General features: G+C 42.8%; 1 protein-coding gene across 2 annotated transcripts in view; it reads right to left on the bottom strand.

Moving 5' to 3' along the window:
* Positions 1–2,841: 2,841 nt before the first annotated feature.
* The window catches only part of LOC120794796 (ankyrin repeat and fibronectin type-III domain-containing protein 1), a 127,148-nt gene continuing 112,679 nt past the window's right edge, over positions 2,842–17,310 (bottom strand). For both annotated transcript variants that reach the window (XM_040136141.1, XM_040136142.1), the window contains exons 12-24: positions 16,863–16,953; positions 13,307–13,414; positions 10,786–10,885; positions 10,331–10,463; positions 9,978–10,097; positions 9,549–9,764; positions 8,292–8,458; positions 7,917–8,067; positions 6,833–7,001; positions 6,493–6,659; positions 6,042–6,249; positions 5,132–5,865; positions 2,842–5,036 (exon numbers count right to left, since the gene is read on the bottom strand). In XM_040136141.1, the coding sequence (XP_039992075.1) occupies positions 4,728–5,036; positions 5,132–5,865; positions 6,042–6,249; positions 6,493–6,659; positions 6,833–7,001; positions 7,917–8,067; positions 8,292–8,458; positions 9,549–9,764; positions 9,978–10,097; positions 10,331–10,463; positions 10,786–10,885; positions 13,307–13,414; positions 16,863–16,953 (2,673 nt within the window). In that variant the 3' untranslated portion in view covers positions 2,842–4,727. The remainder of the gene's footprint in view (positions 5,037–5,131; positions 5,866–6,041; positions 6,250–6,492; positions 6,660–6,832; positions 7,002–7,916; positions 8,068–8,291; positions 8,459–9,548; positions 9,765–9,977; positions 10,098–10,330; positions 10,464–10,785; positions 10,886–13,306; positions 13,415–16,862; positions 16,954–17,310) is intronic.

Here is a 17,310-nt window from a genome sequence, read left to right as displayed (position 1 = left end):
GTACAAAAGTGTAAATACTCTACATGGTATACACGTCCATTTGCACATCTATATATCACGATTCCTGAGTGTGTCCCGCCTTGTATGCACCAGTGTGTGCTGGTGTGTCCATTTGCACATTAGTGTTTTGTAGGATCTGTTGACAGGGAAGCATGCAGCATTTTATTTGCTCAAGGGTTGAAAAAACACATGGCACTAGCAAGGGAGCGCTGTGATATGAGCCTGCTGAAAGCAACCTGGCCAGCCAGAATTCAACCCTGGGATCGGGATTCAACTAAACATTTCAACACACTGTACAATAACAGAGCAGTGCAACATAAAGGATTATCTATGCATATGCAAGGATGCATACTCTGCTACACACTGACAGTCTTCATTTACTGCACGTAAAGTTTTACTCTTATTTTTCTTTCTTAGATTTTTCTTATCAAATATCAAATATTTCTTCGCACAATCAAGCCTTCAACAGTAAATAAGTGTGTAAACAGATATGTATGTAAGTATGTTGAATATTTTATTTATATTCAAGTGCTCCATTTTAACTTTTGATTTCAGAGTTAAACAGTCCAACTGTTAATTTAGTAGTTGAGACATTTAAAAATATTTTCTGAGATGCATTAAAGCAGACCATTCAGAAAATTACAATGTGTATTGCACTCATTACTTTTTCAACTTTTTATATAAGTTCACCGTTCCTATTAGCCTTAATCATAAACCTAAAAATAAATTGCCCTAAAATCAGGAACATCTTTAAATTAATATATACAGCTGATAAGATCTGATTAAAAAACAAATCACATAATTTTACTGATGGAGGAGCTGAGCAGTATAGTGTGTATAGTTGTATTTTCCAAGGTTCATGTACAATAAAACTGTTTCTGGTCTATGTTCCTGGTATTGAAAATATGTTTTCTAATTGTTTAAAAAAAGGACATCTCAATTTGTCTTTGTTTTCTTTTTTCAGTCTAAGTGTGACTCTACAGACTTGCATATCTCATCTTTACAGTATTGCACTGAGAGCGTAAAACCGGTGGAGGGGATGTCTTTATTTCAAGTATTTAACTAATGCTAACCTTAAACGCCATTCAAACCTGTTGCAAATAAAAAACAAACTACAGTACAAACACTCCCTCACCATAGGCCTTAGTAGCATCATTGTTCATCCCTGGTGAGCTTCATGTGGCCATGCCCATCAGTTATACTGTGAGACTCTGGTCAGAGCTCTGTTCAGTTTCATCGGCTGAGTGGCAAACACTGATGAGGTCCTTGCAGTATAGCATGTGTAGGAACGAGTGCCCTCTATTTGTCCTTTACTCACCATTCATATCAGATGAATGAACGGCCTTAGGGAGTGTATCATACGTGTGGATGAAACTCCAAACTAAAAGAATAAGCCCAAAAGAGAATCCGATCTGCACACACTTGAAATATAAGCTTGCTGGCTCCTTATGGCTGATGGGGTGCGCCAAAATACATCATGGATCTTCGTGGCATTTTAAGCTCTTGAACTAAGACAATGTAATGCAGTTAATGCATAAAGTACTATAAGTGGTCTATATCTCAAACGGGAAGTGTAAAAAGGTCAAATTTACATAAAAGATGTTGTTATTGCTCAGTGGGACACACATGAAGGTTAGAAACTTCCCTCACTCATGTGCAGCAATCTGTTAAGAGAGAAGAAAACCCACATAAACAACCAAGGCTTTTATTTTGTAATATTCATTTATTGTTCAATAAAAATAGATTTTAAAAAAGTGACGTGATGTCTCCTTCATGACTGGCCTGATGGATCTGCCAACAGCTCCTTGTAAACATGGGGCTTTATTTTTTGACTGGAAAGGGAATTTAAACCCCCTTCTTCCCCTTCTGAATAATCCAGAGACAGAATCCTGCCTATAATTTTACCAACCTTTGACCTCTGTGGTGATGCCAGCCCCACATTCACTTACTTTCACTTTTCGGGCAGATACAGTACATTCATCCCCTGGTCTTGCTTGTCTATGTACATGCTTCGGTTTCTGGTTGTGTGATTTGTTTTTTGCAGTTGGCCCTCGTAAAAACCGCTTTTGACAATGTGAATAAAGAAGACATCTAAGCTCTAACACAAGTTCAAGCCATCAGTAAAACCGATTACAACTTATAACATCAGTTTTTCTTAAGACATCTTTATACAGTAGTTACACGTATACACATCTTAAAAGGTGTAAGGAAACTAAACTCTGTAAACACTTTGAGAGACACTGTTTTTAAACCCCCCCCCCCACGGTCTCAGGTTCGACATCATGCTGTAAACCTGGAATGCTACAGTAACTGAGGCCAGGCCCACTGACTTCACTCATCAAACTCTCCTCTTTTGGACCTTTCTGGTGCTACATTTGGAAATGCTGCAGCTTATAATAATGGTATGGTGTTGCTGAGCTTGGCTGACTTTTTACAGCAGGAAAAAAGTATTAATCATATGCTTACAGAGAACCGATAGAAAAAAATAAATAAAACACGACAGCCTGAAGTTTCTGTAAGTGTGAGAGGTGGAAATCAATGTAAACAATGCACGAGGTTCAAAAATGTAATGTTATGAGGTTTCAAAGACCCTATACTGCAGTATGAAAAGGGAAAGCAAAACTTGGCACAGGTTCCCAAAAATTAGCTAAAAAGGATGGTTTTGATTGTTAAGAGGCCTGATGTATTGTGTAGGTAGAATTAATGTGAAACGTACAGTACCTGCATCAGAGTTTTGGTAATTAATCAACTTATTAGAGACAGAAAGTGTCACAGGAAACTCTATGGACTGCTACGTCTTGCAAAATGAGGGTCACACAAAAGACTGATCACACTGACTGTGGGTTTGATGATGTTATTCTCAGTGGTGGAAGGTAACTAACTACATTTACTCAAGTACTGTAGTGAATGTAGTTTTTAAGGTACTTTTACTTTATTTGAGTATTTCCATATAAAGCTACTTCATACTTCAACTCCACTACATTTCAGGGGGAAGTATTATACTTTTTACTCCACTACATTTTTTCCCAAAGCTACAGTTACTAGTTACTTTTCAGATCAATATGTTTCACACAAATCATGATCAGCTTATGTATTACGATACACTGTTACAGATTAAGTGAATGAAAACTTCTTCAACCACTGGTTGTTTTATGAGATTATATTTTGAAAATGTCCCTTTGTGTAGAGAGTTTTTCGTTTCTTTTTCCACCCAGTTGTGTTATGCACTTCTTCACTGTTTACCCACTTATACAATACAAGTAAACAAGCTAGCAAGCCGAGCAAAAGCTAGCCAACTGACAGCTGTCTCCATTTGTCACATGACCCCCACCTCGCAGTGGTGGGGGTCATGGTGCTTTGTCAAGAGTCTTCCACGTGTCACTGGGGCTAAAGTATTTTCTTGTGGTTAAGTCCTAATATTGAAGCAGTTTGGGAGACAGTTTGGAATATATAGTGTGTGGCTTTGCTTACAAACGTCTGGCCTCTTAACAACTTGAGTCATCCCTTTCACACTAGAATCCCTTTGGGAGACCCTGCTCTAGACTGACGGGCACCATTTTCTGGTGCATCTGGGAATACCACTGAACCAAACACAACAAAACACTGAACTGGTTAACTATTAGCACAGCATGACTACAGTACTTCAGATGTACTCAGCATAATTCTGGAAGGTTTACATGCTTTTCCATTAATTAGACAAACAAAAAGAGTCAAGTATTGCTTGTTTTTTCTCTGTTTTGAAAATCCAAATTAGCTGGTTTTTATTTTGTGTTACTTCACGAGATGAAATGATCATATTAGTTAGCTACACTATGACTGAGTCTATTATACAGAGGATTTGTTGCTGCAAAACGGATGAAAAGAGCACCAGAGAGCCAGTGCCAGGCTCTAAAAGATGCAACTTCCACCCTCCTCATTGCCCTCTCTCTCTTTCTCATTTTCTGTTAAGCTCTCTCTCCCTTGCTTGGCTGCCTCACTACAAGACAGTGCAGTGGCCAAGAGCAGTTGAGTGACAGGCTGACGGGCCAAATCGTTGGGCCGATTGCGTCCCCAAGCGGAGATGCCAGCCCCCCTCTGTACTTCTCCCTTCCTTCCTGCCCTCTGGGCCGGGTCCAGAGCCCACATCCTGGGAACATGGGGCCGGGCGGCTGCAGCTGACAGCTCTCTGGGAATGACACAGTGAGAGAGTTCATAGGAAAAGCCGTGCCCCTGTGTGGCTGGGGAGGCGAAGATGCCGCCTACGTCAGTTTGGCAACCTGCACGGCACGATGCGCTGGTGTCAATCATACCAGAAGTCAAAGCGGCGCTCCATTAATCTTGCTCAGCATCACAATCTTTTTCCCAATGATTTCTGACAGTACAAAAAACTATTTTCTCTTTGTTCCATTTAGTTAATGTTCATTTGGCATCCATATGAGGGTCTCTGATGTTAAAAAAAAAAAAGTCTTATGTACAGGAGAACACATTTCATGGAAACGGATTCTCAGAGGAGCATTTCAGATAACAAGAACACAGCAGAAAATAAGACAACATGTTATAGCTGCAGTTGTGGACGGTTACACCACATTGAGTGAGGAAATAGTGTAAAATTTACACTGCTGTCTGTGGACAGTTTGTACAAGCGAAACAGTTCCTTAACTTCAATACGCATTCATCAAAAGAGAATCTGCACATGGCATGAACTCTTAACAGGTTTTCTCTCTCACTCGCTCTCTCTCCTGTGAGTATCACACTGTGGTGGCCCTGCTGTGTTTGAGTGCTAGAGGTGAATACTCCTTAATGCGAACGCACAGTTTGCCTCTCAGCCAGGGGTTTTGGAGCTCCAGGGGACAGAAGTCATCCTGAAGCCACTTTTCTCTGTTATCCACCACCAGCACAAGACCGAAGTGCTTCAGCTGCTCAGGACTATAGTACACACACTGCTCCTGTTCACCACTCCCTCCGCTGCTACCGAGCATGCGTCGAGACACAATGTTCATCTCCTGCACCACCAGTTGGACCATCTCCTTTGCTGACGTGCCTGGAGTTACACAAAGCTGAAGCACAGGAGGAGAAGAAACCATTCAGCTTTTGCTGGCATGTTACAAACACAATAACAAAGTTACTTTACCATGTCAAAACATATCAATACCTTAACACTGGTCTCCCTCGGCAGGCCTGTGCGATACTGTGGGTACACTCTGATTGTGGCATGACAGCCTTTCCTGAGGGCATTAGGTGATGGTGAGGAGAGTCTCTGGGTGCCGCTGTCCTCCGATAACGTACGCGCTGGCGGAAGCTGTGGTAAGCAGCGCTCAGCAGAGCAACAGCGGTCCACTGACGAGGGCCTGTGCCACCTTTGCTGTGGTGAGGTGGAGGGTGAAGGGCATGTAGCGTGGTAGGAGTAAGGCTGGTGGTTGGCTGAGGTGGTGGAAGGAAACTCCAGGCTGCTGGTTCTAACACAGAAGGCCTGTCTCTTCTCTGTGATGTGCAACAGCTCGATCTGCCTACTGGGCAGGATGAAGTCACTGTCAAACAGCTCTGGGGCCCCCCTCCTCCTTTCTCCTCCACACCGAACTCCTCCCCCTACTCCGCACCGCTCACCTTCCCTCCCGTGCTGTGGCTCTGAGGCTTGGAGGACGTCTGGTGTGGAATCTCTTAGTGCGCCTCCTCCACGTCCGCCCCCGCCGAGACACACCCCTCCTCCTGAGCTGCTTCCATCATTGCGCAGGAAGCCACGAGGCTCTAGGGGTGCGGAGGACGAGAGAGGTGAGGGGGGCAGCAGGTCCAGCTCACGGGGGCTCTGGGCCCGACTGGAGTCATAGTCACTGTCTGTGGTGAGGAAGACCTCAGAGGAGCCCTCCTCGTCTGAGAGTCCAGCAAAATCTGCAGGATGCGAGAAAAATTACTTGTTGATAAATAGGCAAATTGAGCAAAATTATATTACAATATCAGAATCTTGTCATTTTTCTAAGTTGCATATGAAATCTTAAATGTATAACAGTATCATATAACTGCAGTATCTAGCATGTTTGTGTTGTATAAGTTGATTCTGGTCTGACCTGAGTGCTTGCGGCAGGGTTCGGGTGAAGGCGTGGGGGAGGGCATGAAGTCTGGCTGAGAAGAGGTGGAGGGAGGCTTCTCAGGCATCACTTCCTTGGAGAAGTCAATTACCCAGCTTATGGAGATGCCTCCTGTTGGCTGCTTGTAGCGAGCATACTGCAAGGCGTCCATAATCCACCTCGCATCCCGCCACACTTCCTCCATTTGCTGTTGTACAGTCAGTGAGATCATAATAGTGAATCTCAGTAGCAGACTACAGTAAACCACAACAAAAATCCTTTGTCAGACTCATCTGGCTCCAGCTTCCTGGAAACAAGTGACTGAGATTGGATGTTTTAAAAACAGAACAAAAATACTTTTCCTACAGTCCATAATCCCTACACAAAGCTAGACTTCAGATGAGCATGTTTTATTACCCTTCACTTGTCCTTACAGGCTGACTGGTCCTACCTGCATGTGTTCTTGGACCTGCTGGTGTTTCTTCTTAGCAGCAAGGAGCTCGGCCTCAGAGAAGGCCTCCCTTAGTGCCTGCTGGGACATGAGTGACTCCAGCTCCAGCAAAGCTGACACCCTGCAGTACTGGCCGATGAAACTGGGGCAATAAGCATTAAAATGGACTGTGGGAGAAAGGGAATTCAATGAGAAAAAAAAAAAAAAAAAGTAAAACGCGGTTCCAGTAACTAAAGAAACATATAGATGTAGTAAAAGCAGTTGGTGTCAAATATTTTAAATAATGCACAGAACCTATCACATAATGTCCTTGTTTCTGCTTAAAATTTTGTATACTGACCCAGTTCAAAGATCTGCAGGGGCAGGGTGAGGAAGCCAGATCGGGGGGAGTATGGGTTGTTCTGACCGGGGGCTGTGCACACTTCATCTGAAGGCGGCAGGAGGAGCAAGAAGGACACTTTCTCCCCAAACTCCAAAACTTCCTGGCTGTAGATACGGAAGTCCTGTGCCTAGACACACGGAGACACGTGATCTTAGTGGGACTGTGTAAGTCTGACTACCCTTAAAGCAGAGGCAAAATATTGACATTGTGTAGATTGAGATCTTAATCTTTAGCTTGATGGGCAATTTTCATTCCGTAAGATTACATTTTTAAACCATGTCTGCCTTTAGTTGATAGATTTTAATAAAGATTGAGTCTCTGCTTGCACTCAAACTGCAGATGTCACAGTTACAGCGTATGGATATTAGACTTCTAGGCCACCATGAAGTCACTTTTCACTCGTTTAAGTATCTTGAAATTCCAATAGTGGAATGAGAAGTAAGGAATATGGCAGCTGCATGGTTTGCTATAATTAGAGGTTATTGCAAAACACTAATACATTGTGGAACAAGTCAAGGGTAAAAGTACCTTAGCGCTGAAACATTATTTGTTGTTTCAAAGCTTTTTTAACATCCGTTCTGTCTGGAAACAAGATATTTCAGGTCTACATCCTGATAATAGTCCTATCTGTCGATACATATATTAACATACTGCATATATTCTTGTTTATATTGATGTCACTTTTCATAGTACATAGTAGCAGTGTCCCATGGGTAAAACAGTGGGTGGTAAAAGGTTAGAGCCATATGGACAATGATTGCTATTGTGCTGGAATTCAAACTTTGTTCTTTTACAGAAATCATGTAGAATTAGTGGTCTACCCAGAACTGGCTGAATATCCTTTGGAATCATTTTCATTGCCTCGAGCTTTTGCTAATGCCTGCCTCTGGAACTTGGCTTGTTTCCACTGGTTCCATTGTATCAGTCAAAATTACAGCACACAAAAACAAAAAATTGCATTCTGACTTTAAAATCGTATTGCACTTATTTATGAATTCACAGTTTGATTTTTTTTTCAATTTGACTCTGGCTTAACTCTGACCTGATTGCCAGGGACATTGATGTGGGCCATCAGGTCCTTGATGGCACTCCGTAGGTCCTGTAGGAGGCGATGTGGAGCACTCTGTACATCATGGTCCATTTCCAACGACTCCTCAAGAGTGCTGAGGGCCTGCAGCCATTGCCACTCCTCCCTAAAACCAAAACATATGTAAAACACACACTCACAGGAATACAACAAAGGTTCATAACTCCAACTTCCATTGTTTTGCCAGTTTAGTCAGGTTTCTGGTTAAAATTCCTGACTTTCAAAATGCAAAACACTGTGTTTTGCCCGAAACTCAGACATTTTCAAGCCACTTCACCACGTGAGCATCCCAAGTACACTGAGCCACATTAATTGGTCATTGGTCCCCACCTGGACACGTTGCTGTTGTCCCGAATTTTTGTGTGACAGAGGACGTTTGGGAGTTTCTGAGGCACCAGCGCTCTAATCTGCTCCACTGATGTACATAGCTTCAAGTAGCCCAGGTATAAGCCTGGAGACAACAGCTTCCTGCTCCGTCTGTGATACGCCAGCTTCTCCTGAGAACAGCAGGTGAACAGAAAACTAGGTAAGAGGCCGATCTAGTAGTGTTGACTGGTGTTGATTGTGTGGCGATACTGATTTTAATTTTGCCTCTATAAGCATCCTCACACTCATTTAAATTATGTTTTCCTATTGTTAGTCATTGAGAGACTTAAGTCTAAAGTTGTTCCAACATGTTTAAAGTGGATGTCAGCACTGCAAAATAGCCCATCAGCAAATTTTTATGTATTTCATCATACAATTTGTTCATAACTGGCCACAAAACAAATATTTCAGTGAATTGTGGTTTTTGCCAAAGGGAGTCTCCACCATTGTTTTGGAACCACAAGGACAAACCAACTTACACTGGAGACAAAACAGCATTGCAACAATGGTATCAAGTTTATCGGGCTATATAGACAAAATCAGCTTGTGGTTTGGTTCCAGATTGTGGCCGTTGTGACACAAAACATCCACACAGAGTTAGTTACAAAACACAAAATAACAACATTTAGCTAGATTATCAACATCATGTACGCCACGCTGAAATTCACATCAAAATACCAGTGCCTATCTGAACAGCTTGGAAGTAAAGTGACTTTGAGATGATTAACATTCATGATGGGTTGGCAGGGAATCAAGATTTGTGGCAAATTAATTCAATATGTGTCCTTACAAAGAAGGTGACAACTGGAAGTGGAGAGTCATAATGATTAATGTTTGTCTAAATAACGAGTGTCTACACAGGCAGCACTCGTAATTGGAAGCACATTTCAATTTACAGTCCTATTGTTTTAGCCATGGAGCCTCATATTTACTGGTTTTTCTGTGAATGAGGGTTTAAAAACATTACAGCAATTTCAATAAATAAATGTTTTCGAATGAATTGGGGCATTTTGTTGTTGACAAAGTGATTTACACTACACCGTTTCATCTTGGTAAATCTCTGGGTAACAAAAAATGCAAAGAATGAGCCTGATAAAAACCACAACCACTGTTGACATACCCTCCTACCATTCCTAACTGCTGTGGAAGCAGCCTGTCTCCAAAACAAAAGCAAAAATAACCAGTTTACCAAAACCGAATTTCTCTTCCTGTGGGACTCACATGGAGAGTGATGAGGAGCATGTCCAAGGCCGTGGGCTCTTCAGGGGATGAGATGGACTTACGTTGGAGCTGGAGTTTACAAAGCTGCGTCCAGCGTACCCCATCCAGGTTGGGACAGGCATTCATATCCTTTAGGAGCACCAGCAAGGCGTTACCATGCTTGTCTTTGATTGGCTCAAGATACACCTGACCAAGATCCTGGGTTCCCAGCATTCCCTGAGAAGAGACATTAGATAATAACTGTACTGTACTACTACTTCTTTCTGTTTATTGCAGAGGCACAAAAGCATAGAATGAGGGTATATATTCACTAAAATTTCTCAGACCACGAGATCATGAGGTTGTAGTTACCACAACTGCCAAAATTTCACAATTTCCGTGACAAATAGTTTGTGAGACTGAAGGTGAGCCTACTAAGCATTGTACTACCTGTAGATGGGACACAGCCTGCAGCATCTTGAGGCGTGTCTGCAGAGTACAGGAACAGGACAACTGGGAGGGATTGAGACACTGCTGCAGCCAGGGAATCTCCTCCCACAGATAGGATACCTGGTGCAGGGACGGAAAGCACACAAACAAAATCACACAATTACTACACATTTATTAGCATAATCTTATTGAATAAATAATCCATGTCTACTAGTTCATTACCTTGAGACTTTTTTCATAGATTTTATTAGTTATGCAATGATTGTATTAATGGGTTTGCAGTGGGTCAATTGTTTGAGAAATCTAGCACATTTTGCTGGTGTATGTTTCTTTTTCTGAGTCAGTCTATCTACCTTGGTAAACCAGAGGAAGTCCTGCATGAGTGAACTGGAGTAAGAATCTTCAACCTCAACAATAGGAATCTGGTCCTCTGGAGTCACCAACACATTGTCATCTCTGTAGAGTATGGATGTCAGATAGAGACCTCTGGAAAGTAACAAAGGAAAAGTACGTCTGTTTTAGTAGAAACACTACGGAGGCCTTTACTATAGCACCAAAGGGGGTAAATAAAATACAAACACATTATTAAAAATGCGATGATTGCTGGCAAGGAAATCATGACACACTCATGACACAAAGCCATTGTATCTTCGATATTCAGTAATGAAAATCATATGTTGTGTACAAAATGAATCCTCAATGAAAAAATAAACTGACGCACTGATCTTGCCTTGTACGAGTATTTACAGTTCCATTCCTATTAAGGTCTAACATTCACGGATGAATGGTAGACATAAAGATTATTTACCTTTTCAAGTTTTTAACAAATTTGCTGGTGGGTTGGAAGAGGTGGCGCAGACTTTTGGATACCGAGTGCTTCCTGCCTTGTGGTGGGGCTTTGCACTGTTCTATGTGGACAAGACAGAGAGAGAGAAAGGATTTAGTTAATTCCATAGCTACAGAATAACTGAGTCAGATTACTTCTTTTGAATGAGTATGCTGATGCTCTTGATGCTGAAAATCAGAGCACTTATGACAAACTGTTGTCCGATTTTCTTGCTGACACCAATGAGTACCTCTGAGCTGACAAACTCTACAAATATCTCTTCCAGTAACAGGCCGTTACTTAATTAACAACAAACTTGACACGTCGAACAACATGGTTGGAGGGGAATGTTTTTCGACATTTCATGCGCTTCAGTGGCACGGCACCATTTGACAGTCATGCTAGCTGCCAACAGCAGACTATGGGCCTTGAGGGAACCACTAGTTCTCAAGTCCCAGAGGAACACTAACTGTGTGTATATGTATGTGTGTGTGTTTACCTGCACATACTATAGCTGCTGGAGCATGGCATGTCTTGAGCTACAGCCATGTGAGTGGAGCCAAGGAGCTGTAGTAATTTGTGTGTGTGTGTCTGTATGTGTCTTAACCCTTTGCCACTCACTGACAGGGAGGTCAGTTAAGTCTGTGGGGACATGTTTATTTTTAGTGGGCCTGGAGGGGGTTGGAGTCGAGAGAGGGAGGTGTGTGTATATATGTATGTGTGTGTTTGTGTGGGCGCCTGTTGGTGAGATAACGCACCTCCCAACTCATTAGAAACCTTGAGTCCCAAACCCTTCACAGATTCCCTCCCCTCTCCTCCCCTCCCAGGTGATCTTACTCCAGCCCCAGGCCACTTAAAGTCAATAAATCCCCCCATTCAGGACCCGAAAAGAACTAATTTTCTCTTCAGGTGGAAGAGTCGAGGCGGAGTAACGAGAAAAAACAGCACCCCTCGACCCCTCTCACCTTCCACAATTTCTCTCCACTTGCGAGTCTGTTCAGCTCCAGACCTCATGGCCTCAGTCCCTGTTTGACACTGAGTAAGACAGACAAGTAGGGCCAACTGCTGGGGTGCCTGTGTTACTCAAGGCCTCTTTCAAAGTTTAATTAATAGTGTTTGGACAAGAGGGAGAAGGTGGCATGGGCTATAAGCGATGGGGGTGCGCACATGGTCATGTGGGAGGACAGAGTTGAAAGTGAGCATGTACATGAATATTTGTGTCTGTTCATGTATATGTGTATCTATGTGTGTGCCTGTCTATCTCTCTGTGTGTATATGTATGGACAGTAGACAGGACGACTGGCGGTTTGTGGGGGGGTGGAGGGGGGAGGTAGCAGTAGTCAGTGTTAATTTATGCCCTCTCCTGACTCCAGCCCAAGACTCGTCTCTTACAGGAATAACAAACATGACCCCGGGACACGCCACCTTGGCTACCGTGCCTGAACTCTCAAGCTCAATCAGTCGCCGTCTGAAGAACCAAGAGCCACTCAATACTAACTATTATACTGCATCTTGCCCTATTGCAAATATGGTCTGGTCACAGTGGACAATAGTAAGTGGGTGAGTGTGTTTGGGCATGTGGGTGTGAGAGAAAAAGAGAGACAGCTTGCTCAATGTTAAATGCAGTTTGCCATCATGTAAAAGAGTCAGTGTGGACAGGTTTTGACACTTATGGGACCAACTTACAGCCAGCAGTGTTTGGAGATATAAACAGCTTGAGTGTGAGAGAAGTTGATCTGCACTTTGTCACGAAGAGAGAAGTTTTCAACAGAGGAAGGGCTGAGTCATGGAAAGACGCATAAGGTGGTGGTGATGGTGGGGGGTGGGGGTTGTTGAGACAGAGGGGAGGGTATTATTTTTGAGGTGGCATGCTGTCTTAGGGTGTACGGCCCCCAAAGCACTTGTCGTGCCTGAGACTGTAAAGTGTCTGTCAAGGTGAGATGAAACACAGCAATTGGTGAGATGTGTTACACCTGCAAGTTGAACCGTCCATTTCTCAGGTTAGTGTTTGTTTACACCAAGAATATTTCTGAAACATGAACTAGACGGTGGCTAAAAATGCAGATGTGTTTGTTTAAATGTGACAGGGGCAGTGAAAACGACAGAAGCTCAGGTTAATGCCAGAAGCTAATACCACAGTCCAGGGTACATTTCACTTTAGCTTCAACTTTACTTCACCTGATACCAGTACTGATCTTAAGGTTAGGGTCAAGTGTATTTGTAGGCATGTAGTCTCAAGTTGTTATTCTATCTAAGAATTTATTGCATGTAATTCCATAGTTAAACCTAATGGTAGTTTAAAACACATAATATAGTAGATACAACATATGCTCATATTTACAGTAGTTCAATGAGTACATCAAGTCACAATCAATATCAGGTTTGGGGGTTTCGGTTTCACTGGGGGTCAACAAACTGTCACGCAAACCACTAATGCTATCATATTACTGTACAGTCTTGTAGGTAAACATGCTCATCAAATTTATCAGAAAGTCGTTGATACCATGGCAGACACAGTGGCGGTGAGCTTCTTTTATCTGTCCGAGTAGCTGGTCTAGTGCCTCCTTCTGGCCTCTTTGCCGTGGAGCGCGGCCATCGATGTCCCTCCAACCTGCAGACATAGGTAAGGAAGAAAATATCAGAAACGTGACCATGCCATATTCAGTATTAATCAATTCATGGGGCAAATATAGCATCTCCAGACAAAATGTGTCTGTACTGTTATGCCCTAGTTGCAAGACTAACTTTTTGCCATGCTAGTGACATCAGACCACCACTGAAATCTTGCACCACCATGAGGCTGACATTTTAGTGAAATGTTTTAGTGAAATGTCTTGGCAACTATCGAATGGATTGTCATGAAATTTGTACACAGGTTCATGTTCCCCTTATCTTGAACAGTAATAACACTGTTTATCCCTTTACTATTCGTGCAGCACCATCCTCAGGTAAAAATTTGAACTTGTCTAATAGTTAGATCTTTGCAAAACTGATGAAATTCCCGTCAGCCTCAGCTGTGCAATGTGCGTAGTGCTAATTAGCAAATGTTAGAATAATACCATGCTAAACTAAGATGGTGAACTCGATCAACATTATACCTGCTATACCAGCATGTTGACATTGTCATGAGCATGTTAGCATGCTGTCATTATCATTTAGCTCACTGCTGTGCCTAAGTAAAGTCTCATAGAGCTTCACTCAGTTTACTCAATGTAATATGGTACATGCTTAAAGAATTTTTTTTTTACACGTGTTTGCAAAGATGAGCAGACATATAGGACTGCCTGTTGTACAGCTGATCCTGGAGATTAGGTATTTAGGTATATCAGGTATAGTGTTTTCAGTATCTATCATAAAAATTCTAATGGTCCCGAATGGTAGTTCTAACTGAACCGGAACAAAGAGAGATTTACTACTTTGTTCTATACATTTTCCTCTGTGGAACCAGAACAACATTCTTTATTTGACTGTAGTTCAGTCTAGACGTGTATTCTGTTTATATGAACAGAGAAACATCAGCCAACGTTGACTACTGCCAGTCCTTTCCTTGTTTTTTTGTGTGCAAGGTTTTTAAGATTTTTATTACGGACAAGTTGCTACTGGGGGAAGAATAGAGTTTTTGGGTAGGATTGGGATCACAGTGGAATGTTTGAATACATCACCATCATTTGGTTTATTTGAAATTGGTGAACCTGGATCTATGGACAATGGAGCAATAACTTTGCTAAGATTAAAATAAACCCTTACTTGTTTGAACTTTAACGGAAAACTTGTTCATGTGAAGCATGCATCAGAATCACACTACTCAGCAACAAGCTCCCAGAGACCACCAAGTTATGAAATACTCAAAATACATGTCAATATATTTTCTTTCTTTTGGTGATTTTAATTGTGGTAAAAATAACAGTCATTTAGATTATACTTGGCTAATTTAACACTCTCAATTTTGTATGACTATATTGTGTTGACACATACATCAGTGGGACTGAGGCCAGTCTGGGGATTGGGAGGGGGTTAATCAAATTCTGCTTGGGACCCCAAAAATTCTTGGGCTGTCACTGTTCCTGAGGCTTCCAATAGTAGGAGTGTGAGGTGTGTGAGACAGACTGTTTCTCAAACAGGTCTAGTGTGTGTACTATAGGAAACAGCACACACCCCAGTGTGAGAAAGCTGTGGTTGGCTGAAAGACAGACCCACTGAGCACCACTGCAACTGGCTGCCGTGGACATATTTGGGCCGAGATGTCAATACACACACGCATACACACACAAATGTACACATGTACTCCGGCACACAAACACAGTGTGGCTGGCCCAGTGACAGAGAGTAAGGAAAGTAACACACCACACATCGTTCTACTGCCTCCAAAAGCAAGAGACTCTGAATGTACAATTACTGTAATGCAACTTCCATCTCTGACTCCTTCTATTCGTGTTTGTGTCTCTTTGTGTTTTTCTTACTTTGCTTTTTCTTGTCTTCCTCTTTCCCAATCACACAAACACACTTACAAACAATCCATCATAAAAACACTGAAACATTCTCAAACACACAACACACTCCCTTTCCGTCTCACGGAGGACCACTCTGCAGAAAACGATCCTTCAAAGCATTCTGCCTTCTGTGTTAGCAAGCCGGCATCCTTACTTGCTCACTGGAGGATGTGTCAGCGATAACACCCCCCCAGCCCCCACCATCAGCCGCCACCCACCCACCCCCATTGCCCCCACCCCAACTCCCTCTCTTAGAGCCCCCCGGAGGGCGCGTGGGGCTGAAACACGGTGAGCTCTATTCCCGGAAAGGTGCCTGTCCCGACAGGACAAGCGGGCCCTTTAATGGGCGTCCATGGGCCGGTATAAGGCCCCCACTGTTGGGACTGCGCCGCGCGCTACAGCACAGACATGCAAATATTTCCAGTGGTAGGCCCAAATGGAAAACACAAACACGCAACATCGAAATTAGCTCGGAGAGAGGGAGGAAGGTGGGAGGGAGCGATGGAGTTGGACAGTAGAAAAAAAAGAGAGGGAAAGCCCAGTTTCTTAAAATGAAGACACACACGCACACACACACTTGCTGAAAAACACGGTGTGCTGATGAGGACAAACATGTCCATGTGTTCCCCAGATGTGCCATGAGTGTGCCAACACGCCCACAATCACAGTACCTATGTTCACTCTCTTACAGTAGGTGTGTACCAACTGCACAGACTTTACAAACTGCACACAAATGACAATCATGAGAATGATTTCATAAATCATAAATTAATTTATTATTTCACATAAAATTAATTAATTTAATTACAAACCAACAAATGCAATCTTATAGTATTTGGCCAAACATAAAAACTACAGGTAGAAAAAAGAAAAACATCTTAAAGTCCCCAGTCTGTCGCTTGTAGATAGGTAGATAGATAGATAGATAGGTAGATAGGTAGATAGATAGATAGATAGATAGATAGATAGATAGATAGATAGATAGATGGATAGATAGATAGAGACGGAAGGGAGAAAGAGCTGCTGTGGTGAGTCAACACCTCAGCTGTTGTTGCACATGACTTCACGGTTAACTTCTTGGCTGAACCCGGGTAGCTTCTTCTGCCAGCAAGCCCCAAACACCATCCTGAGGCTATGGTTACACTCACTGACGTCCGCAGTGGGGGTCCCAAAACCCACCCAGCTTGCTGGCAGAGCAGGGCCCAGCTGTCACCCCCTAATATTGTCAAAGCAACATTGGAATGACGTTGGAATAACCAAATTAATTGCGGATGTGAAATGATGCACTGTCCAAGCCCCTTTATGTGTGGGAAAGCTTTGAGAGACTGTACCATTCATGCAGGACACACACAACACACACACTCACACACACACACACACATTTTGCAGCTATGTCCTGTGTGAAAACTATTTTGCAGGGGTGTTAATTTAGTGAGGCCAGCCAAAACCCTTCAGGGGCACTTGTTTGGAGTTGTTGCTAACTGGAAGTTTTATGTTTTGCTTTTTGTAAAATTTAGGCACACATACATATAGAACATATAGATATGCGTAAACACAATGGAGACTTACTGGAAGGTGCAGCACAGGTAGGGGTGGAAACTAGTGGAGGCCCCCAGCCCTTCATGTTGTAGGCTGACACCTGGACATAGTAAAAGGTCCCCTGGAAGGACAGGACACATGACAGTTAAGGCAAAATATGGTTGCACACAGCTACAACCAAAAAGGAAAGAGCATATGTAAATGTACGTATAGTTATAAAACCATATACAGTATCTATGTGCGTTAAGTGCATCTTTTTGTCTCTTGCTAGGTCCGTTTGTCTTCATATTAGAGTGTGTGTGTCTATGTGTGCGCAGGGTGAAGGGTCTATCAAGAAGCCCTGTCTGTCTCCGTGCCCAGTGTGCAGACAGCAGGCCTGTGTCTCTCCTTTCTCAGCCAGATCAATCAAACCAGCCGCCGACACTTCCTGACCTTGCCTTGACCCCGTCATGTGACAGGAGTGAGTTTTGGCTGGCAG

The sequence above is a fragment of the Xiphias gladius genome, chromosome 9, assembly GCF_016859285.1.
Source record: "Xiphias gladius isolate SHS-SW01 ecotype Sanya breed wild chromosome 9, ASM1685928v1, whole genome shotgun sequence".
Taxonomy (NCBI): domain Eukaryota; kingdom Metazoa; phylum Chordata; class Actinopteri; order Istiophoriformes; family Xiphiidae; genus Xiphias; species Xiphias gladius.
Note: the sequence above shows the minus strand (reverse complement) of the source record. Positions and strands in the feature narration are given on the sequence as shown.